Source organism: Pristiophorus japonicus, chromosome 22 (genome assembly GCF_044704955.1).
Source record: "Pristiophorus japonicus isolate sPriJap1 chromosome 22, sPriJap1.hap1, whole genome shotgun sequence".
Taxonomy (NCBI): Eukaryota; Metazoa; Chordata; class Chondrichthyes; family Pristiophoridae; genus Pristiophorus; species Pristiophorus japonicus.
The window spans coordinates 36,133,652-36,158,478 of NC_091998.1; the positions used below are offsets into that span (position 1 = coordinate 36,133,652).

General features: G+C 46.6%; 1 protein-coding gene across 7 annotated transcripts in view; it reads left to right on the top strand.

Moving 5' to 3' along the window:
• Window positions 1-24,827, top strand: part of LOC139234953 (protein FAM149B1-like) — a 143,727-nt gene that overhangs the window by 63,783 nt on the left and 55,117 nt on the right. For 5 of the 7 annotated variants that reach the window (XR_011588370.1, XR_011588371.1, XM_070865932.1 and 2 more), the window contains exons 8-12: window positions 1,826-1,953; window positions 8,298-8,396; window positions 10,128-10,231; window positions 18,453-18,677; window positions 21,831-21,899. Coding sequence is in view for 5 of the 7 variants with exons in the window: in XM_070865932.1 (XP_070722033.1) it covers window positions 1,826-1,953; window positions 8,298-8,396; window positions 10,128-10,231; window positions 18,453-18,677; window positions 21,831-21,899 (625 nt within the window). In the remaining 2 variants the exon portion in view is untranslated. The remainder of the gene's footprint in view (window positions 1-1,825; window positions 1,954-8,297; window positions 8,397-10,127; window positions 10,232-18,452; window positions 18,678-21,830; window positions 21,900-24,827) is intronic. The other 2 variants (XM_070865934.1, XM_070865936.1) reach the window with 2 other exon arrangements.

Here is a 24,827-nt window from a genome sequence, read left to right on the forward strand (position 1 = left end):
ACAATATTCAGTCTGACTCTTTCTTCATATATAACACCCTTGCCTTGTTAGATCTCCCCAAATGCATTACCTCACACTTCTCCAGACTGAATGCCATTTGCCACTGTTCTGCCCACCTGACCAGTCCATTGATATCTTTATTCTTCATTATCAACTACACAGCCGATTTTGGTACAATCGTCTGCAAACTTCTTAATCATACCCCCAACATTCAAGTCCAAGTCATTGATGTACACCACAAAAAGCAAGGGACCCAGCACTGAGCCCTGTGGAACCCCACTGGAAACATTATGTAATATATAACCCCATTGTGTCAAATTGATATGGTATGTGAGTACCATGCTTCTGTTAGTTACTTTATCCAATATAATTCACGCACAGGCATCTTCCACCCTTCAAAGTGAAGTTCTGGACCTGGAATGTCAGGTCCCCCATGGAAATACCTGAGAACTCAGTTTTTTGCTGTGGAAGCAGGTCATCCTCGACCCTGAGGGACTGCCTAATACTAATACTTAACCACTCCCCTCAATGATTGGACCTAATTCACATCCCGAGCCCAAATTTAATTTTATAGCAAAACTATAATATAAATTAACCCCAAATTCCTTCTAGATCTAAAAGGCTAAAACTTGCTAAAATCTGTGGTTGAGTTTTGGAGTTCGAAGGGTTCAGTCAGGGCGGAGACATTTTGTTTCAGTGAGGAACTGATTGATCAGGATTAACTGACAAAGCACTGTGGATTTGTCCTGTGGATTGGATAGTGATTTGATGGTTAAAGGAAGTGCCTGTGCCAGACTGAGCCATTGGGACATCCCAGTCTCTGTCCCCAGGTCTGCGCTGACTGAACACCAGCTGGCATGCTAAAATTGCTGTGTGCACCACCCCCACTGGAACAAGTTCCACCCCTGAGCTGCATCACGGTCCTGCTGCTGACACTCTGTCAGATGAAGATGGAATGGAGCTCGGCTATAGTGTCCCACAGCCTCTCACACTTTTGGCGAGGTGTCAGTGCTGCCCGGTGCCAGATGTACTGTCTGTGTGTGAGCCGTGGCTCAGTGGGCAGCACTCTTCACCTCTGAGTCTGAAGGTTGTGGGTTCAAGTCCCACTCCAGGAACTTGAACACATAAATCTAGGCTGACATTCCAGTGCACTGCTGAGGGAGCACAGCACCGTTGGAGGTGCCGTCCTTCGGATGAGATCCCACAGCACTTTTTCAAAGAAGAACAGGGGGATTCTCCCCGGTGCCCTGACCAATGTTTATCCCTCAATCAACGTAACAAAAAACACATTATCTGGTCCTTATCACATTGCTGTTTGTGGGCGCTTGCTGTGCGCAAATTGGTTGCCGCATAACAACAGTGACTACACTCCAACAATACTTCATTGGCTATAAAGCGCTTTGAGACGTCCAGTGGTCGCGAAAGGCGCTATATAAATGCAAATCTTCATTTCTCAACAAGTGGTGCTGTCGGGAGAAAACTGGATGAAGCTTTTTCATTAAAAAGCTTCCTGTTAATGGGTGAGGCAGCAGATTGAGTGGCGGTGTACAGCTTTACCCTCACACATTGAGCTTCCATTATTGGCCACGGAGCCAGAGGCCAGGACGAGGGAAGTGATGAGGGACAGTGTTGCTGGCACGTCTGATCCCAGGGTCTGTCCGTCCCGCGGAGCGTGGGGTCTCTCTGTCCAGAGGGGCCTGGGGTCCCACCAGCACCCCCATTTCCAGAGCGGTAATTGCAGGGATTTGGAAGCTGGCTGTGAGAGCGCACCGTGTTTAACCTCGGGGGGCGAGACTAATCTTTGTTCAATCTGTGTGTTCTGCAGATGAAGAGAAGGATGTTGTGTCAGTGGTGGGTCCAGCGATCAGTCCTGTCAATTTGCTCTTGCCTCTGGAACCACAGATATCGCAAGTTCGAGTGCCAGCTTTCGACTCCTACTTAATAAAATCTCAGGTTAGTGTGGACATAGAGCCAGGCTGACATGTTGACGAATGGATTAAAAATAGATCGGCATGGTGGGCAGCACCGCTGTTAATTGTTGACTTGGACGAACTATCCCATGGGTAGAGGGTCTGTACGTCTAACACCACCACAAGCACGAGGGCCTCAGCTTTGATCGCTGCTCTGTGCTGTGTTCAGTGCAGGAGTGGGAAGAATATCAGAGAGAGAGAGGAAAGTAACATGCAGTCAATAGATACTGCAAACTCTTATGCCCCAGAATACTCAGGATATGTCGTCACTGTTCAAGGCAAGCTTCCGTGTTGTCACACACCCAGACTAGTCGTGCCCTGTAGTGACTGACCCACACTGGGAGACCCTGTAGTGACTGACCCACACTGGGAGACCCTGTAGTAACTGACCCACACTGGGAGACCCTGTAGTAACTGACCCACACTGGGAGCCCCTGTAGTTACTGACCCACACTGGGAGCTCTCCCTGTAGTTACTGACCCACACTGGGACTCTCCCTGTAGTAACTGACCCACACTGGGAGCCCCTGTAGTTACTGACCCACACTGGGAGCTCTCCCTGTAGTTACTGACCCACACTGGGACTCTCCCTGTAGTTACTGACCCACACTGGGAGATCTCCCTGTAGTTACTGACCCACACTGGGAGATCTCCCTGTAGTTACTGACCCACACTGGGAGCTCTCCCTGTAGTTACTGACCCACACTGGGAGCTCTCCCTGTAGTTACTGACCGACACTGGGAGCTCTCCCTGTAGTTACTGACCCACACTGGGATTTCTCCCTGTCGTTATTGACCCACACTGGGATCTCTCTCTGTCGTTACTGACCCACACTGGGAGCTTGCCCCGTAGTTACTGACCCACACTGGGAGATCTCCCTGTAGTTACTGACCCACACTGGGAGCCCCTGTAGTTACTGACCCACACTGGGAGCTCTCCCTGTAGTTACTGACCCACACTGGGAGCTTGCCCCGTAGTTCCTGACCCACACTGGGAGCTCTCCCTGTAGTTACTGACCCACACTGGGAGCTCTCCCTGTAGTTACTGACCCACTCTGGGAGCTCTCCCTGTAGTTACTGACCCACACTGGGAGCTCGCCCCGTAGTTCCTGACCCACTCTGGGAGCTCTCCCTGTAGTTCCTGACCCATTCTGGGAGCTCTCCCTGTAGTTCCTGACCCACACTGGGAGCTCTCCCTGTAGTTACTGACCCACACTGGGACCTCTCCCTGTAGTTACTGACCCACACTGGGAGCTCTCCCTGTAGTTACTGACCCACACTGGGAGCCACAAATTTTAAAGATCTAGATGGCAGCCATGGATCAGTTGGTTACCGCCTCGCCACTGAGTCAGAAGGTTATGGGTTCCAGTCCCACTTCAAAGACCTTGGCACCAAAATCTAGGCTGACACCAGTGCAGTACTGAGGGAGGTGTTGTCTTTCGGACGAGACATTAAACAGTCTGCTCTCTCAGGTCCGATGGCACTATTTCTAAGAAGAGCAGGGGAGTTATCCCCGGTGTCCTGTCAGTATTTGTCCCTCAATCATCATAACTAAAACTGGTCATTATCACATTGCTGTTTGTGGGAGCTTGCTGTGTGCAGATTGGTTGCCACGTTTCCTACATTACAACAGTGACTGTACTCCAAAAAGTATTTCATTTGTGGATGACGTCACATTTGCCTGTATTGAAATTCATTTGTCACAGTTTTGCCCATTAATTTAGTCTACTAAAATAGAATGATAAGAAATAGGAGCAGGAGTCGGCCATACAGCCCCCGAGCCTGCTCCATCATTCAATAAAATCATGGCTGATCTGATCATAGACTCAGCTCCACTTCCCTGCCCGCTCCCCATAACCCCTTATCGTTTAAGAAACTGTCTATCTTTGTCTTAAATTTATTCAATGTCCCAGCTTCCACAACTCTCTGAGGTAGTGATTTCCACAGAGCCACAACCCTCTGGGGTATGGCGAGAAAGCAGGAATGGGGTACTGAAGTTGCATGTTCAGCCATGAACTTATTGAATGGCGGTGCAGGCTCGAAGGGCCAAATGGCCTACTCCTGCACCTATTTTCTATGTTTTTGAGAGAAGAAATTTCTCCTCATCTCAGTTTTAAATGGGTGACCCCTTAGTCTAAGATCATGCCCTCTAGTTCTAGTCTCCCCCATCAGTGGAAACATCCTCTCTGCATCCACCTTGTCAAGCCCCCTCATAATCTTATACGTTTCGATAAGATCACCTCTCAATCTTCTGAATTCCAATGAGTAGAGGCCCAACCACCTCAACCTTTCCTCATAAGTCAAGCCCCTCATCTCCGGAATCACGCTAGTGAACCTTCTCTGAACTGCCTCCAAAGCAAGTATATCCTTTCGTAAATATGGAAACCAAAACTGCACGCAGTATTTCAAGTGTGGCCTCACCAATACCCTGTACAACTGCAGCAAGATTTCCCTGCTTTTATACTCCATCCCCTTTGCAATAAAGGCCAAGATTCCATTGACCTTCCTGATCACTTGCTGTACCTGCACACTAACCTTTTGTGTTTCTTGCACAAGTGACCCCAGGTCCCGCTGTATTGCAGCACTTTGCAATCTTTCTCCATTTAAATAATAACTTGCTCTTTGATTTTTTTTTTCTGCAAAGTGCATGACCTCACACTTTCCAACATTATACTCCATCTGCCAAATTTTTGCCCACTCACTTAGCCTGTCTATGTCCTTTTGCAGAACAGTACAGCACAGAAGGAGGCCATTCGGCCCATCGAGTCTGCGCCGGCTCTTTCGAAGAGCAACCCAGTCAGTCCCACTCCCCCACTCTTTCCCCATATCCCTGAAATATTTTCTCCTTCAAGTATTTATCCAGTTCCCTTTTGAAGGCTACGAGTGAATCTGTTTCCACCGCCCTATCAGGCAGTGCCTTCCAAATCCTAACCACTCGCTGCGTAAAACATGTTTTCCTCATGTCGCCTCTGGTTCTTTTGCCAATCACCTTAAATCTATGACTTCTGGTTATCGACAGTTTCTCCTTATTTACTCTATCTAAACCCTTCATAATTTTGAACACCTCTATCAAATCTCCTCTTAGCCTACGCTGCTCCAAGGAGAACAACCCCAACTTCTCCAGTCTATCCATGTAACTGAAGTCCCTCATCCCTGGAACCATTCCAGTAAATCTCCTCTGCACCATCTCCAAAGCCTTCACATCCTTCCTAAAGTGCGGTGCCCAGAATTGGACACAATCCTCCAGCTGGGGCTGAACCAGTGTTTTATACAGGTTTGACTTTCTGGCTTTTGTTCTCTGTGCCTCTATTTATAAAGCCCACGATCCCACCTGCTGCTTTAACTGGTTTGTTAACCTGTCCTACCACCTTCGAAGGTTTGTGCATAAGCACTCCCAGCTCTCTCTCTCTTGCACCCACTTTAAAATTGTACATTTAGTGTGCATGGTCTCTCCTCATTCTTCCTACAAAATGTATCACCTCGCACTTCTCTGCATTAAATTTCATCTGCCACGTGTCCGCCCATTTCACCAGCCTGTCTATGTCCTCTTGAAGTCTTTCACTCTTTTCCTCACTGTTAACTACACTTCCAAACTCTATGTCATGTGCAAATTTCAAAATTGTGCCCTGTACCTCCACCTCCAAGTTATTAATGTATACCGAAAACAGCAGTGATCTTCGTACTGAACCTTGTATACCTCCCTCCAGCCTGAAAAACAGCCACTCACCACAACTTCTCTGTTTTCTATCCCTTAGCCAACGTTGTATCCCATGTGCTTCAATATTGCTAAAAAGCCTATTATGTGGTACTTTATCAAAAGCCTTTTGAAAGTCCATATACATGTACACAAAATCAACTGTACTGCCCTCACCCACCCTCTCTGTTACCTCATCAAAAAAGTTAGGCAAACATGATTTGTCCTGAACAAATCCATTCTGGCTCTCCTTTATTAGTCCATGCTTGCCGAAGTGGCTGTTAATTTCCTCCGGGATTATTGTTTCTAAAAGTTTGCCCATCACCAACGTTAAACTGACTGGCCTGTAATTGGCAGGTTTATCCTTCTCTTTGTAATTTTATGCTTCCATCTACACTGTGCTTACAATGCTGCCTATCTTTTTGTATCATTAGCGAAATTGGACATGTAGCTCTCTATCCCGTCATCCAAGTTGTTAATAAATGCTGTGAATAGTTGAGGCCCCAACAAATCCCTGAGGGACACCACTGCCAATTAGAGTACCTGCCCATCTCTTTCTCTCCTGTCGCTCAGCCAATTTCCTAACCAGATTAATAATTTGCCTTCAATTCCAACTTTAGCCAACAGTCTTTTATGAGGGACTTTATCAAATGCCTTCTGGAAGTCCATATAAATAACATCCATAGACATTCCCGTGTCCGCTAATTTAGTCACCTCTTCAAAAAATTCAATCAGCTTCATCAGGAATGACCATGATCTTTACAAATCCATGCTGGCTCTCTCTGACAGCTGAAAATGTTCACGGTGTTCAGTCACTCGATCCTTAACTATAGAATCCAATAATTTCCTGAGAACAGATATTAGGCTCACTGGTCAATAATTCCTTGGTTTCCCTCTCATCTTTCTGAAATAACAAAGTGACGTGCAATTTTCCAATCTAACGAATGGTTCCTGAATCGAGAGAACTTTGGAAGATTATAGTTCGGGCACCTGCAATGTTCTCACCTGCTTCCTTTAAATTCCTGGGATGGAAGCCATCTGGCCCTGGGTATTTGTCGCTCTCTAGTGCCGTTATTTTCTTTATTATTATTAATTTGATTACATTAATTTTGTTGAGTCCATGTCCCTGAGTCAATATTCGTTTGCTCGGGATGTCCGGCGTGCTATCCACCTCTTCTACTCTAAATACTGATGCAAAGTAATTATTCAACAGGTCCGCTATGTCCTTATTATCATTGACAGTGTCATCATTATCAGTTTTCAAGAGGCCAACATTACTCCTGACCACCTTTTTCCTAATATAATTGTAAAAAAGAATTTGTGTCAGTTTTAATATCCATTGCAAGTTTCTTTTCATATTCCTTTTTGCAGCTCTTACTATCGTCTTGTCACCCTTTGTTGTTGCTGGTATCATTCCCAATTGCCAAGATCTGTGTTATTTTTGTCGTTTTTTTTCTTTGATGTTTTATGTTATCCCTCACCTCTTTTGTCATCCATGGTTGGGTTTTTTTGCAAGATTTTTGGTTCTGAAACACGTTAAATTCTTTTCAACACTTCTGTCAATTTATCTGTCAATTTACCCATGAACAGTTTTTCCCTGTTTACTGCGGGCAGTCTCTGTCTCATCCCATTGAAGTCAGCCTTACCTAAATCCTGAATCTTAGTCGCTGTTTTGCGTTTCTCCCGTTCAAACACTATGTTGACCTCGATCATATTATGATCGCCATTAGATAAATGTTCTTGTTACGTGTCCCCTCCTCCTCCCTTTGGACAGTTTCCTGCTCCTCTGTGAAGGTCCGTCCGCTTCCAGCTCACGGTACTTACCGCCTAGTTAAATTCTAAATGTTGAGACTAAATTTCCGTTTACTTAGCAGAGAGTCTCCCCCTCAGCAGATTTGCAAATTTCCGCTCTGTGTCCTTTGCACTCTGTGCCTCAGCACACCTGACAGGTTGGTGAGGACGAGCTCACGTAGGTTATTCCCTCGGGTTGGTTCTCTCTCCATTTGTCACAAGCCGAGTCTGCCAGCTATATTCTTCAGTAGTTGGCTAGGGTCGGTAATTGGTGGTGCTACCGAGCCATTCTTGGCAATGTACATTGAAGTCCCCCACCCAGAGCCTCTAGTGTTTAAGATGGAGGAGTACTGTTCCATCAGCTGAGGGAGAGCGGTAGGTGGTAATCAGCAGGAGGTTTCCTGTCCATGTTTGATCTGATGCCATGAGATTTCATGGAAGGTGTGGTCAATATTGAGGACTTCCAGACAATGTTCCCTCTAATTTTTATTTTAGATGCGTGGTGCCTTTAAATTTTCTGCGCGGTATTTTTTCCAGCAGAATAGCTGGTGAGCTGCCTGTACGAGACATCGTGATAGCTGCGGGCAGCTTGGGGGGAACATTGCTCCCAGAGTCCATTCCTCCCTAACATCCAAGGATGGTGATGGAGGAGTCTGGAGTGTTGACTGATAGGTATGATTCTTTATTAGTCTGTGGGACAGCTCTTCCCAACTTTGCCGCAGGTCCCCACATGTTAGTGAGGAGGACAGTCGACTGGGCTGCCCGTTCCTTTGTCGTGTCCCGATTCAATATCTAGGTCAGAGTTGAGTGGTCCATCCAGTTATATTCTTGTTTTCCTTTCTAGCGGGTTGATACAACTGAGTGGCTTGCTAGGCAACTTCAGAGGTCAGTTAAGAGTCAGCCACGTTGGTGTGGAACTGGAGTCACATATAGGACAGACGAGGTAAGGACCCTAAGGGACATTAGTGAACTAGTTGAGTTTTTATGACAATCTGACAGCTTTGTGGTCACTTTTACTAGTACCAGCTTTTTATTTGGAGATTTTTTATTAAATTGAATTCACATTCACAAACTGTCATGATGGGGATTTGTGTACCCTGGATATTGGTCCAAGCATCTATATTACTAGTCCAGTAACACAACCACTACCCTGTACAGTGCAGAAAGATCTGTTCGGCACTTTACACCTGGAGCGCATCTCTTAGAAATTCCTTTTATTCCTTTGCTCCATAAACTTTTAAAATAGTATCCAAACTTTACGGCATAGAGGTCTCCGAGTATATTCTAGGCTTCCATCAGTACCAGTCTGTAATCAGCAGCTTGTATCCCTGTCTGTCTTTCCTCCCTCCTATAATCTTCAGACTTTTGACAACACCTAATAAATTTCCTGATTTTCTATGTCTTTTAGAGTTTGGCAGCGCCCTACAGTTTGAAATGTCTTGGCCTTTCCCTCTGCAGTATGAATCCTGGTCGTGTCAGCTGTGGCTCAGTGGGTAGCACCCTCGCCGTTTGAGTCAGAAGGTTGTGGGTTCAAGTCCCACTCCAGAGACTTGAGCAGAAAAATTAAGGCTCACACTCCAGTGAGGTGCTGAAGGAGTGCTGTACAGTCGGAGGTGCCGCCTTTCGGATGAGACGTTAAACTGAGGCCGGTCTGCCCTCTCTGGTGGATGTAAAATATCCCATGGCCATATTTCGAAGAAAAGCAGGGGAGTTATGTCTGGTGTCCTGGGGCCAATATTTATCCCTTAATCAATATCACTAAAACAGATTATCTGGTCATTATCACATTTTTGTTTGTGGGAGCTTGCTGTGCGCAAATTGGCTGCCGCGTTTCCTACATTACAACAGTGACTGCATTGGCTGTAAACCGCTTTGGGACATCCTATATAAATGCAAGTCTTCTTGTCCAACATCCACTCTTGGATGAGCCACAATTTCTTCCAGCTAAGCATTGCAAAGACTAAAGCCGTTGTCTTCAGTCTCCTACAGAAACTCTGTACCCTCGGCAACGAATCCATCCTGCTGCCTGGCCACTGTCTCACGTTGAATCAGATTGTTCACAACTGCGGCATCTGATCCCACATCCTCTCTATCACAAAGACTACCTACTTCCACCTCTGTAACATTGCCTGCCTCCACCCCTCCCTCAGCCCATCTGATGTTGAAACCCTCATCCATCTCTTTTTCTTATTTTGCAGCCTCATTCAAAATTCTGCCCAAATCTTACCACAGCAAATCCTACTCAGCCATCACCACAGCCCCCGGTTCCTCTACGCCTCTCATGTAAAATGGCTTCATCCCGTCCTATCTCTGTTACCTCCAACAGCCCTGTAACCTCCTCCTACAACTCCCACTGACCTCTCCATGCCTTTGAATTCAGACGTTTGTGCCTCCTCCCCTCCTTTCACCACACCATTAGACCATGCATCAGCTGCTGAAGACCCTCACTCTGGAAATCCAAGTCTAGATCCCTTGCACCTCTCTCATCCTTCCAAGACCGTCCTTATAACCCACCTCATTGACCAGACCTTTGGTCACCCCTCATAATAGCTCCTTCTTTGGGTCGGTGGCCATTTGGGTCTGATTGCGCCTCTGAAACATCATGGGATGTTTTTCTGCATTAAAGGTATTATTTAAGTGGAAGTTGTTGTTGGAGTCTTTCTTTTGCATGCAGGTTCAGCGAGCACATATCGGGGTGGTACAGAGCAGGCCAAATAGTTTGCAGATCCAAGGATTTCCCTTTCATCAGAGAAACCTTCCACTGCCTGGGAAGATTCAGTAAGTATTGTTCCGAGCTATGGGCCTTGCTGTTGGTTCATTAGTAAATGTCTTGATGTCCTGCGATGTTGCTCACTTTCTCTGTGTCGCTCTTTTTTTCTTATTGAGGTGTCTCTATCTCGCTGTCCATCCCATTGAGACTACGGACAGTGTCTGGAGTGGGAATTGATCCCGCAATTATCTGACTCGGAGGCAAAAGTGCTTCCACTAAGCTGCGGCCGACACCAGTGGCTTCTGAGTTCCCTCTTCCCAGAGCTGTTCTAACAATCGGCTGCTATTCCAGCTAGACACTTAGCTCCAGTTATTACGTTAATGGTTTGATCTTGTTCAAAGATTCCCCTTGTAGGTTATCTTGCATTCCTCTGCTATCACAAACTCCCACACGATTGCCTTGGACAAAGAATATCTGTTTTCACATCCACTCTGCAAGCAATAATGGCATAACTGAGCGAGGTCATTACTGCACACAGACATCACCTAATTAAGAATGTTGGTGATAAAAATCGAACATGCTGGAAATACTCAGCGGGTCCGGCAACATCTGATTGAGAGAGAAACGTTTCAAATTGATAACCTTTCGTCAGAACAGGCAAAAGTTAGAGATGTAACAAGTACAGAGGCAGGGAAAGAGCGGGGGAGGGGAAGAAAGAACAAAAGGGAAGGTCTGTGATTGGGTGGAAGGCAGGAGAGATTAAATGACAAAGGGGATGATGGTGCTGGGCAAAAAGGGGATTGTAACAGGACAAGTACAGAAACAAAATATGGGTATAGAGGAGTAAATGCCACAGCAGAACCATTACCAGCATCTGCTGCCCAAAACAAATGGGAGCAGTGGTTGTAATCTGAAATGTTTCAAGTCCATGTTGAGTCCGGAAGAATGTTAAGTGCCTAATTAAAAGATGAGATGCTGTTCCTCGAGTTTACATTGAGCTTCATTCAAACCATGTAGGAGGCCGAGGACAGTGGGATTAGAGTGGGTGTAGGGCGGAGAATTAAAATGACAAACGACCAGAAGCTCAGAGTCACACTTGCAGACTGAATGGAGATTTTCTGCAAAATGATCACCCAATCTGCATTTGGTCTCCCCAACGTAGAGGAGACCGCGTTGGGAGCAGCGAATACAGTATACTAAATTGAAAGAAGTACAAGTAAATCGCTGTTTCACCTGGAGGGAGTGTTTGGAGCCCTGTACGGGAAGGCACCTTGAGAAGGGGAGCGGGTGTTGGGGTTGATTGAAGAGTAGAACAAGGTGTCAAGAGAGAATGGTCTCTTCGAAATGCTGAAAGGGGAGGGGAGGGGAAGATATGTTTAGTGATGGCATTGCATTGTACGTGCCAGAAATAGCTGGGATAATCCATTGACTGAGGACAAAGGGTTCTGGGAGGGAGGGAAAGGGGTGAGAGCAGAGATGCAGGAAATGGGATGGACATGGTCGAGGGCCCTGTGAACAACGATAGTTGGGAGTTCTCGGTTGTGGAAAACGGATAGCATATCGTAAGCATTGGTGTGGAAGGTGGCATTGCCAGAATAAATGCAACACAGACGGAGAAACTGGGAGAATGCAATAGAGTCCTCACAGAAAGTGGGGTGGGAGGAAGTGTAATCAATGGAGCCGTTGGCCGTATAAGAATGTTGGTGCTTGCAGTAACAGTAAAGAGCACCTTGGGTGGTCATAATAATTCGGGATAGGTAGCAACTTCTGCTGTCATGACCAAGAGCCCAGGAGGGTGTGTTGCCTACCTGGTACAAAGGTAAAGGATATATCGTAGCAACTGGAGAAGAACTTGGAAAGGGAGGGTGAAGATCCATTTGTCGTGGTCCTTGCCAAAACCAATGACAGGGAAGAAAAGGGAGGAGGGCCTGCTCAGGAAATATTAGAAGTAAGGAGCTAAATTTAAAAATAGGACCTCACGGGTGGTAATCCGCTGATCACGACCCGAGCCACGTGCTAATTGGCATAGGGTCAGGCAGATCAAGAAGGTGAATGCCATCCGACTTTGAAAGCAAAAGCTATGCTTACTATATAATAGCCAATCTCCCACATGTAGGCCGGAATCGTCCCAGCCTTGCGAGTGCGGGTTTGGAGGTGGGCCCGCTGTCAAAATGACCCTCCTCAACCGTCTTCTCCCTGGTCACAGTGCGGGGCACAACGGACATGATTTTTACAGCGCGACAGCTGCAGAGAACAGCACCAGCCTTCTTCGACCTTACAAAGATCTTTGACACTGTCAACCGCGAGGGTCTATGGAGCATCCTCCTCCATTTTGGATGCCCCCAAAAGTTCGTTACCATCCTGCACCTGCTCCACGATGACATGCAGGCCGTGATCCTTACCAGTGGATCCATTGCCGACCCAATCCACGTCCGGACCCAACCCTCAACTCGATCTTCCTCGCAGCCATGCTCCACTTCACAGTCAACAAGCTCCCCGCTGGAGTGGAACTAAACTACAGAACCAGTGGGAACCTGTTCAACTTTCGTTGTCTCCAGGCCAGGTCCAAGACTACCCCAACCTCTGTCGTCGAGCTACAGTACGCGGACGACGCCTGCGTCTGCGCACATACAGAGGCTGAACTCCAAATCATAGTCAACGTATTTACTGAGGCGTACAAAAGCATGGGCCTTACGCTAAACATCCGTAAGACAAAGGTCCTCCATCAACCTGTCCCCGCCACACAGCACTGCCCCCCAGTCATCAAGATCCTGGACAACATGGACCATTTCCCATACCTCTGGAGCCTCTTATCAACAAGAGCAGACATTGACGACGAGATTCAACACCACCTCCGGTGCGCCAGCGCAGCCTTCGGCCGCTTGAGGAAAAGAGTGTTTGAAGACCAGGCCCTCACATCTGCCACCAAGCTCATGGTCTACAGTGCTGTAGTAATACCCGCCCTCCTGTATGGCTCAGAGACATGGACCATGTACAGTAGACACCTCAAGGCGCTGGAGAAGTACCACCAATTATGTCTCCGCAAGATCCTGCAAATCCCCTGGGAGAACAGACGCACCAACGTTGGCGTCCTCGACCAAGCCAACATATCCAGCATTGAAGCACTGACCACACTTGATCAGCTCGGCTGGGCAGGCCACATTGTTCGTATGCCAAAACTCCCAAAGCAAGCGCTCTACTTGGAATTCCTTCACTGCAAACGAGCCAAAAGTGGACAGAGGAAACGTTACAAGGACACCCTCAAAGCCTCCCTGTTAAAGTGCAACATCCCCACTGACACCTAGGTGTCCCTGGCCAAAGACCATCCTAAGTGGAGGAAGTGCATCCAGGAGGGCACTGAGCACTGGAGTCTCATTGCCGAGAGCATGCAGAAATGAATCGCAGGCAGCGGAAGGAGCATGCGGCAAACTAGTCCCACCCACCCACCCCTTCCCTCAACGACTATTTGTCCCACCTGTGACGGGGACTGTAATTCCCGTATTGGACTGTTTAGCCACCTAAGGACTCATTTTTAGAGTGGATGCAAGTCTTCCTCGATTCCGAGGGACTACCTATGATGATAGAAACATAGAAACATAGAAAATAGGTGCAGGAGTAGGCCATTCGGCCCTTCTAGCCTGCACCGCCATTCAATGAGTTCATGGCTGAACATTCAACTTCAGTACCCCATTCCTGCTTTCTCGCCATACCCCTTGATCCCCCTAGCAGTAAGGACCTCATCTAACTCCTTTTTGAATATATTTAGTGAATTGGCCTCAACAACTTTCTGTGGTAGAGAATTCCACAGGTTCACCACTCTCTGGGTGAAGAAGTTCCTCCGCATCTCGGTCCTAAATGGCTTACCCCTTATCCTTAGACTGTGACCCCTGGTTCTGGACTTCCCCAACATTGGGAACATTCTTCCTGCATCTAACCTGTCTAACCCCGTCAGAATTTTATATGTTTCTATGAGGTCCCCTCTCATTCTTCTGAACTCCAGTGAATACAAGCCCAGTTGATCCAGTCTTTCTTGATAGGTCAGTCCTGCCATCCCGGGAATCAGTCTGGTGAACCTTCGCTGCACTCCCTCAATAGCAAGAATGTCCTTCCTCAGGTTAGGAGACCAAAACTGTACACAATACTCCAGGTGTGGCCTCACCAATGCCCTGTACAACTGTAGCAACACCTCCCTGCCCCTGTACTCAAATCCCCTTGCTATGAAGGCCAACATGCCATTTGCTTTCTTAACCGCCTGCTGCACCTGCATGCCAACCTTCAATGACTGATGTACCATGACACCCAGGTCTCTTTGCACCTCCCCTTTTCCTAATCTGTCACCATTCAGATAATAGTCTGTCTCTCTGTTTTTACCACCAAAGTGGATAACCTCACATTTATCCACATTATACTTCATCTGCCATGCATTTGCCCACTCACCTAACCTATCCAAGTCGCTCTGCAGCCTCACAGCATCCTCCTCGCAGCTCACACTGCCACCCAACTTAGTGTCATCCGCAAATTTGGAGATACTACATTTAATCCCCTCATCTAAATCATTAATGTACAGTGTAAACAGCTGGGGCCCCAGCACAGAACCTTGCGGTACCCCAATAGTCACTGCCTGCCATTCTGAAAAGTACCCATTTACTCCTACTCTTTGCTTCCTGTCTGACAACCAGTTCTCAATCCATGTCAGTACACTACCCCCAATCCCACGTGCTCTAACTTTGCACATCAATCTCTTGTGTGGGACCTTGTCGAACGCCTTCTGAAAGTCCAAATATACCACATCAACTGGTTCTCCCTTATCCACTCTACTGGAAACATCCTCAAAAAATTCCAGAAGATTTGTCAAGCATGATTTCCCTTTCACAAATCCATGCTGACTTGGACCTACCCTCTTTCCAAATGCACTGCTATGACATCCTTAATAATTGATTCCATCATTTTACCCACTACCGATGTCAGGCTGACCGGTCTATAATTCCCTGTTTTCTCTCTCCCTCCTTTTTTAAAAAGTGGGGTTACATTGGCTACCCTCCACTCCATAGGAACTGATCCAGAGTCAATGGAATGTTGGAAAATGACTGTCAACGCATCCACTATTTCCAAGGCCACCTCCTTAAGTACTCTGGGATGCAGTCCATCAGGCCCTGGGGATTTATCGGCCTTCAATCCCATCAATTTCCCCAACACAATTTCCCGGCTAATAAGGATTTCCCTCAGTTCCTCCTCCTTACTAGACCCCCCGACCCCTTTTATAACCGGAAGGTTGTTCGTGTCCTCCTTCGTGAATACCGAACCAAAGTACTTGTTCAATTGGTCCGCCATTTCTTTGTTCCCCGTTATGACTTCCCCTGATTCTGACTGCAGGGGACCTACATTTGTCTTTACTAACCTTTTTCTCTTTACATATCTATAGAAACTTTTGCAATCCGTCTTAATGTTCCCTGCAAGCTTCTTCTCATACTCCATTTTCCCTGCCCTAATCAAACCCTTTGTCCTCCTCTGCTGAGTTCTAAATTTCTCCCAGTCCCCAGGTTCACTGCTATTTCTGGCCAATTTGTATGCCACTTCCTTGGCTTTAATACTATCCCTGATTTCCCTTGATAGCCACGGTTGAGCCACCTTCCCTTTTTTATTTCTATGCCAGACAGGAATGTACAATTGTTGTAGTTCATCCATGCGATCTCTAAATGTCTGCCATTGCCCATCCACAGTCAACCCCTTAAGTATCATTCGCCAATCCATCTCAGCCAATTCACGCCTCATACCTTCAAAGTTAGCCTTCTTTAAGTTCTGGACCATGGTCTCTGAATTAACTGTTTCATTCTCCATCCTAATGCAGAATTCCACCATATTATGGTCACTCTTCCCCAAGGGGCCTCGCACAACGAGATTGCTAATTAATCCTTTCTCATTACATAACACCCAGTCAGTCTAAGATGGCCTCCCCCCTAGTTGGTTCCTCGACATATTGGTCTAAAAAACCATCCCTTATGCACTCCAGAAAATCCTCCTCCACCGTATTGCTTCCAGTTTGGTTAGCCCCATGATGATGATGATGGATTGACAGCGGGTCGGATGTCTGCTCTGAACCCGCCTCCTTGTCAGTTTCCCAAGTGTCGGGTCTGCGTGCGGATCACAGACCTGACAGCAAGCGGCGGGCCAGCCAATTCAGATCGTTTAGAGACATTTTAAAGGTAATTTAAATGAACTTACCATTTTACCTATTTTTTAACGAGTTTGCTGTCCCTCACATCATCGGCATCACCAACAACAACACCAACCTTCTCCACAATCACCTGATGCTGCGCAGGACACAGGGCATCAGCACATTGCTGCCAGGAATGACCTCACCATGACCACATTTACTTCACTTGACGCTGTACACCCTGGCTGCCACATGATACACCAGGATGGCACCACAAAACACACTGACTTTCCATTGCTGACTAATTGACAGCTGCAGAAGTGGTATAAAAGATACCATTTCACAGCTGTTCACTTTCCAATCTCAGAAGCTGTAGCCTTTAGGATTTGGAAGACACTTTTCAGCTGTATACAGTTTGGAAGAGTATACAGTTTGGAAGAGTTTGTAGTGAACTCTCTATCCATTGTCACCTCCTTGGGGCAACCTCTCATCATTGACACATCGCTTCTGTCATCTCAACTTCAGCTGCCATCTATTCCATCAGCATTGGTGCCCTTGGAAAAAAAACCTTACTTTGGTTCTCAGAATCCCACCACAATCAGCCCCAACACCAACATCACTAAACACACCAGCATCACCAACAACACAACTTTCTCCGCAATCACCTGATGCTGCACAGAACACATGGCATTAGCACATTGCTGCCAGAGATGACCTCACCATGGCCACATTTACTGTATTTGACGCTGTGCAGCCTGGCAGCCACATGATGCACCAATTGGCACCACCCCACACCAGCTCCATAAAGCATCCCTGCAATGCCCAAGCCATTCCTTTCATACTCATCTCCATTGTACGGGGTACCATTAAGTCTGATCATTTACTGCAACTCACTAAGCTACTTCCAAAGGTGTCCACAAATCTGTCCAAGAACACACAGTGCTGAAAATAAAGATATCAATGTTTGACAACACATTAGCAGAAATTCTACATGAACAATGGCTAAAACACTCCCTACCTTTGTGTGTTGTTAGTTGGTATGCTTACACTAGGATGAGAGTTAGTGAGTGTGGGGGGTGACTAGTGAGATGGGGGTGTGATAATGTAAATAGAGAGGGATGGGTGGAGGTGCAAGGTAAGTTGGTGTGAGTAAGGATGTGCAGGAGTAGGGTAGGGAAGGTAGAGTGATGGGGATGTGATGAGTGCCACAGCAGGATGAGGTTGAGTGTGGCTTTGTGATCTATTGAGATCATTGAAAGATTTGCACCACTGAAGCCTGGTCCCTGCTTGTGTCCTCCTGTGCAATGTGCAACCAGGCTGGGTTGGTGTTCTGGGGAGGTCTCTTCCACCCATTAGAAGGGAAGAGAACCACCCTGTGTGCTGTGACGCCCTCCATAAGCATCTGAAGGGAGTGATTGGAGAGTCTGGGTGCAGCCGTGCACCTTTGTGCAGTGAGTGTCAGTGTTTGCCGCACCTCAAAGCTGCAAAACACTGACAGCACAACTGTCGAGCGGGCCACGCGCAACCAATGCCGGATACCCCGGGCTCACCACCATTGGCGAAATCGTGGCCGTAGAGTCTGTACGTACAATAAGAGCCAAACAGACAGGGCTGAGGAGAACCTGGACTAGTGGGGACCGTCACGGGTGGCAGTGTCTCAAAGCAACTCTTTATATTTTGTAACGCATTATAAATAGTTGCAGCAGCTGCATTTATTTTATTTGTTTTTCTATCTAGAACTCAAAAAAACAGCCAAAGTTCATATAAGCAGTGGCAACTTCTAGATGGACCGTACCTGACAAGTTTGGGGGGAGATTCTGGCTAAAAACCCTCCATTTAAACATGTATATTTGAGCAAAACATTTTGGCAACACAATTTACTGTTCCTTCAAAGTTGGCACAAGATCGCTATTGAGTTGCAAAGCTGGTACAGTTGGCCGGTTCATGGACATAGACATGTGTTCCTATCTGTCATTGAGACCTCTGGGTTTGTGTTATTCGCAGTGAGGGAAGAGAAGGGCAGTGTTGGGGAGTTTGGTGTGTGTGAGGGAGAGGTGGTCGGGGAGGGGGGGGGGGTTACTGGAAAGGGTGGCAGATGGGTTGCTGATGTATTTTATGGTTAACATTGATTACAGGGATCCAGACGAGAGTCCTGTTCTGCGACCATGTTCAAGCACTATCTCTTCAAACCGATTTCATTCAAACCATCTGCTGGAACGTAGCGTTTCCTCTCTGTCCCGCCCAGTGCATTCTGCACGAAGACGCAATCCTCCTCGGATACTCCACCCAATACATTCCAGTTTATCCCACTCTGGAACTCCAGTTGAATCCATTGATGAAGTGGTGCGTGGAATACGGATGTAAGTACAATGTATGAAAGTGAGAGACCAGGAAAGTACCAAAATAGAAAGTACTGCAGTGCATTTGGCAGCGAATGTCTGCAATCAGCAGCTCCAGCATAGATCTCTCGCATTCTCCCTTAAATTCACCCACACTGTGTGCCTCCACCCCCTTTTATTCCACACGTCGACCTCACTCAGCATAAAATAGTTCATCCTAAACTTTTCCTCCTTGAGTCCTGTTCCCTGGTACTCGAGTTTGTGGCCATCTCGTATATATCTGTTCTCTCAGGATCTTGACTATTTGTATCTACCTATCCTGAGTGACTGACAGCCCTCTTCCCAATTTATCACATTTACTCTCTTTGTAGTGTTGCAAATGTTGCTATTGTGTTACCATACATGAATGCAGATTATTTATGTATATTGATAAAATCAATGGTCCTAACACTAATTCCTGGGGGCGCCGCTATTCCCATCCTCCAGTCTGAAAAGGAACAAATCCATCAAAAGATTCCGATGTGGCACCTTATCATTGCATTTCATTTTCATTGCACTTTACAATCGACTCAAAGAACTCAATAGAAATTGTCAGATACAACTTGCCGTTACAAATCCATGATGGCTGTCCTGAATTAACCCAAATATCCCGAAGTCAGGACTAACTTTGGTCCAAATGATGGTCTTCCAGAAGTTTACCCACAACAGGTGTCAGTCTGACTAGTTTGTCATTACTTGGTTTATTCAGTTCTTCTTTTTACAACAGAGATGTAACATTGGCAGCCCTCTGGCACAAATTGGATATCCAAGGATGTTTGAAAGATTGTGCTTGGAGCATCAGCTGTTTGCTTTCTGACTTTGCCCACATTCCAGGTTCCGCTCCGTCAAGGCCTGTTCCACCTCGACGTCCTTATCTATAGTTCTTCCATCAAATTGCTCCACACACCCTCTTATACCTTTCATTTCCTGCCCCTTAACCTTTCTAATCTGTTTCTGTTTCCCTTCTATATTTTGTGTACTGCATTCAATGTTTTTTTATATTCGTACTCTTTAGATTTTTCATAGTCCCTTTCTTTTCCAGTATCATTTAAATTTTAGTTTCTGTACAAATCAAAGTTACTCCATTTTTTGCTGCACCATCTTTACTTCTGTGGGAATATGTCTATAATTTGTGCCCTTGTTATCTCCAGTTTAAAAGTTTTCCATTCCTAGCCAGAGTATCTCCCGCAATGGCTTCTCTTCCCACTCCCGCACCATTACCTCTGGTTTCTCTTCCCACTCCCGCACCATTACCTCTGGTGTCCCCCAAGGATCTATCCTTGGCCCCCTCCTATTTCTCATCTACATACTGCCAGTCGGTGACAGCATCAGGTTCCACATGTACACTGACGGCACCCAGCTCTACCTCCCCACCACCTCTCTTGACCCATCCACTGTCTCTGATTTGTCACGCTGCTTGTCCAACATCCAGTATTGGATGAGCAGCAATTTCCTCCAATTAATCATTGGGAAGACCTAAGCCATTGTCTTTGGTCTCTGCCACAAACTCCGCTTCCTAGCCATCCCTCTCCCTGGTCACTGTCTGAGGCTGAACCAGACTGTTCGCAACCGTGCCGTCCTATTTGACCATAAGTAAATTCTTAATAGGCATGACAGGGTTAATGCTGAGCTGATGTTTCCCCTGGCTGGGGAATCTAGAACATGGGGTCACAGTCTCAAAATAAGGGGTCGTGCATTTAGGGCTGAGATGAGGAGAAATTTCTTCACTCAGAGCGTTGTGAATCTTTGGAATTCTCTACCCCAGAGAGCTGTGGATACTCAGTCGTTGACTATATTCAAGACAGACGTTGATAAATTTTTGGGACAAAGGGATATAAGAACAGTGCAGGAAGGTGGAGTTGAGGTAGACAATCAGCCATGATCTTATTGAGTGGCAGAGCAGGCTCGAGGGGCCGAATGGCCTACTCCTGCTCCCATTTGTTATGTTCTTATAAATAGAGCTTCCAACTCTATGATCTCTCTATTCCCAAGACTGCCAACTTCCACCTCTGTAATATCGCTCAACTCCAATCCTGCCTCAGCTCTCTTTGACTGCTGAAACCCTTATCCGTGCCTTTGTTACCTCGAGACTTGACAATTCCAACGCACTCCCAGCCAGCCTCCCATCTTTCGCCCTCCATAAACTTCAGCTCATACAAAACTCTGTTGCCCCTTTCTTATCTCGCCCATCACCCCTGTGCTCACTGACCTACATTGGCTCCCGGTCCGGCAACGCCACGAATTTTGGCCTCTTGTAATTCCCGATTTTAATTGCTCTACCAGTGGTGGCCGTGCCTTCAGCCACCAAGGCCCTCTCAGGAATTCCCTCCCTAAGGCTAACCCCCTCTCTACCCCTCTCATACTTTCAATCACTCCTTAAAAGCCACCTCTTTGGCCAAGCTTTTGGTCACCTGTCCTACTCGATGTTCCCTTTAAGCTGCGTGGCCGAGCAGCGTTCTTGGGGTCCCACGAAGCCGGTGAGCCTGCTTTTAAATTGAAAAAAACGCACATGCGCAGAATTTTGAGTGAGCCGTGCAGCCTGGTAACGAGGCCGAGGGGCCCAAAAAAATTACAGGGAACATTGGTCCTAATATCTCTTTATGTGGCTTGGTATCAAATTTGGTTTGATAATCGCCCCTGTGAAGCGCTATATTCATTGAATATATTTAAGGCGGAGATAGACAGATTTTTGAGCGATAAAGGAGTAAAGGGTTATGGGAAGCGGGTGGGGAAGTGGAGCTGAGTCCATGATCAGATCAGCCATGAGCAAGCTCAAGGGGCCAATGGCCGACTCCTGCTCCTAGTTCTTATGTTCTTATATAAATGCAGGTTGTTGTTACCTGCCAGTTTTCTTTCACATTTTTTTGAGCTGATTTGCTTTTTATTTAATTAAAATCTGCTTTTTCCAGTAAAGTACCTACATATTTCTTCCAACGTCTTTACAATTTTTATATCCAACCTATAAGGGGTTATGGGGAGCGGGCAAGGAAGTGGAGCTGAGTCCATGATCGGATCAGCCATGATCTTATTGAATGGTGGAGCAGGCTCGAGGGGCTGAATGGCCTACTCCTGTTCCTATTTCTTATGTTCTTATTTATATTAGTCATTGTTTCCTTGATGTTTCCCTATATTTAGATCACCCACTTTCTGCACTTCATTTCCTACAACTAGAACCAACATGGCCTCCATCCTTGTTGGACTAAGGTAACTACTGAACTAGAGAGCAGTCGTGGAAACTCCTTACCTTTTTTGTCACTTACATTACTTTAACTCCATCTTTAAATAATTAGAACAGTTATTACTACATTTTTACTCTCATTTGTCAACATATCGGTTCCTCTGTCTCCTTTCCACAGTCAGCAGTCTTTAAAAATCTCCAGATAGAGTATTGCTTAACTCAAACCAAATAGATTCAGCCCTTCCCTGGTTTCATCCTTACATTCTAGCACATACTGTAATAGAATATTTGATCAATGCTGCCAGTTTTTATCCGACCACATCCTTCCTGATTATCCAAGGATATTTAGCTACCAGTCCAGCCTTAGCAACATCTCAGTTAATTCCATTAATATACCCCGATATCAATTCATGCCTCTAGCTCCCTAAATTTACATAAGAACATAAGAAATAGGAGCAGGAGTAGGCCATTGGCCCCTCGAGCCTGCTCTGCCATTTAATAAGATCATGGCTGATCTAATCCTGGGCTCAGCTCCACTTCCCCGCCCGCTCCCCATAACTCTTCACTTCCTAATCATTCAAAAATCTGTCTATCTCCATCTTAAATATATTCAATGACCCAGTCTCCACAGCTTTCTAGGGCAGAGAATTCCACAGATGTATGACCCTCAGAGGAGAAATTCCTCCTCATCTAAGTTCTAAATGGGCGACCCCTTATCCTGAAACTTTGCCTCCTAGTTCTAGATTACCCCACGAGTGTAAACCGACTCTCTGCATCCACCTTGTTGAACACCCTCAGAATCTTATAAATTTTAATAAGATCACCTCTCATTCTTCTGAACTCCAATGTGTATAGGCTCAACCTACTCAACCTATCTTCATAAGTCAACCCCCTCATCTCCAGAATCAACCTCGTGAACCTTCTCTGAACAGCCTCTAATGCAAGTATATCCTTCCTTAAATACGGAGACCAAAACTACGCAGTATTCTAGGTGTGGCCTCACCAATACCCTGTACAGTTGTAGCAGGACTTCTCTGCTTTTATACTCTATCCTCCTTGCAATAAAGGCCAACATTCCATTTGTCTTCCTGATTACTTGCTGTATCTGCAAGCTAACTTTTTGTGTTTCATGTACAAGGACCCCCAGAGTACTTTGTGGATTTACATGCATAGAACTCAAACCTCTCTCTGCCAATCGTTTTCATCATTCATCATTCTAATCTGTCCTACCTCCAATGCTCCTTTGCCGAAACCATTCCCCCACCACCCATCTTGCACACTCACTCCTGCCCTAAAGCTGAATCCTTCCCTCCTGCACTATCTCTGCAGCCACATAATTACCTCTTCTCTTCCTATACTGACTGTATGTGGCGCTCCCTCAGCGCCGCCCCTCTGACAGTGTGGCGCTCCCTCAGCGCCGCCCCTCCGACAGTGCGGCGCTCCCTCAGCGCCGCCCCTCCGACAGTGCAGCGCTCCCTCAGCGCCGCCCCTCCGACAGTGCAGCGCTCCCTCAGTCCAAGGGGGGAAAGGGGGAAGAGCAGAATAGAAATGTGGCAGTGATGGGGGACTCTATAATTAGAGGGATAAAACTGCATTCTCTGCAGCCATAAACCAGAATCCCGAAGGGTGTGTTGCCTCCCCGGTGCCAGGGTAAGGGATATCTCACAGCGGCTGGAGTGAAACTTGGAAAGGGAGGAGGTAAATCCACTCGTCATGGTCCATGTTGGAACAAACGACATAGGTAGGAACAGGGAGGATGTCCTGCTGAAAGAGTATCAGGAGTTGGGCTCTAAATTAAAAGGCAAGACCTCGAGGGTAATCTCTGGATTATTGCCCGAGCCATGTGCACATTGTCATAGAAGCAGACAGATCAGGAGAATTGACGCATGGCTAAAGGGCTGCTGTGGGAAAGGGGGGTTCCTTTTCATGGGACACTGGCACCAGTTCTGGGACAGGAAGGAGCTGTACCGGTGGGACAGGCTCCACCTGAACCGGGATGGGACCCGTGTCCCAGCGAAAAGGGGAATGCAAAAGGGAATTGGATAAGTACCTGAAAGAAAAAAATTTGCCGGCTACGGAGAAAGGACGGGCATTGGGACTAGCTGGAGTGCTCTTGCCGAGAACCGGCACGGGCTTGCTGTGCCGAATGGCGGCCTCCTGTGCTGTAACCATTCTCTGATTCTATACAGATGTTCCAGTTATTTGTGAACCTGAATAGTTGCCCAAGAAAGTCTCACTACTCTGTATGCTAATCAAAGTTACCTTTAATGATTTAACATTGCACACAACATTATAACAGTTTACACAAGCACAAAGACAGCACCCAGCAATACATACGACCTTCAAACCAAGGATCCTAGCACCAAGGAAGAAGAATGCACAGCTCCCTTGTAGATCTTGATGTTTCTGCTTGTTCTTGGGTGTCCTTCCTCGAGGCGAAGCTTCTGACTACAGTGCCAGACCAACCACTTTTATGTTGTTTCTGCTGATTGAAGTGTAGTAAATGTCTTTTTTACATTTATTTGTTCGTGGGATGTGGCAAGACTGGCATTATTGCCCGTCCCTAATTACCCACAAGAAGGTAGTGGTGAGCCGCCGCCTTGAACCGCTGTTCTTTGTCGCGTTTTTTTAGTACAACTGAGTGACTCGCTGGGCCATTTCAGAGGGCAGTTAAGAGTCAATCACATTGCTGTGGGTTTGGAGTCACATATAGGCCAGACCGGTTAAGGACGGCAGATTTCTTTCCCTAAAGAACTTTAGTGAACCAGATGGGGTTTTAATGACAATCCGGTGGTTTCATGCTCACACCATCTTTTTATTCCAGATTTATTTAATTAACTAAAGTTAAATTCCCCAGCTGCCGTGCTGGGATTTGAACCCGTGTCTCCGGATCATTAGTCCAGGCCTCTGGATTACTGGTTTCATAACATAACCACAATGCTACTGTTCCCGGG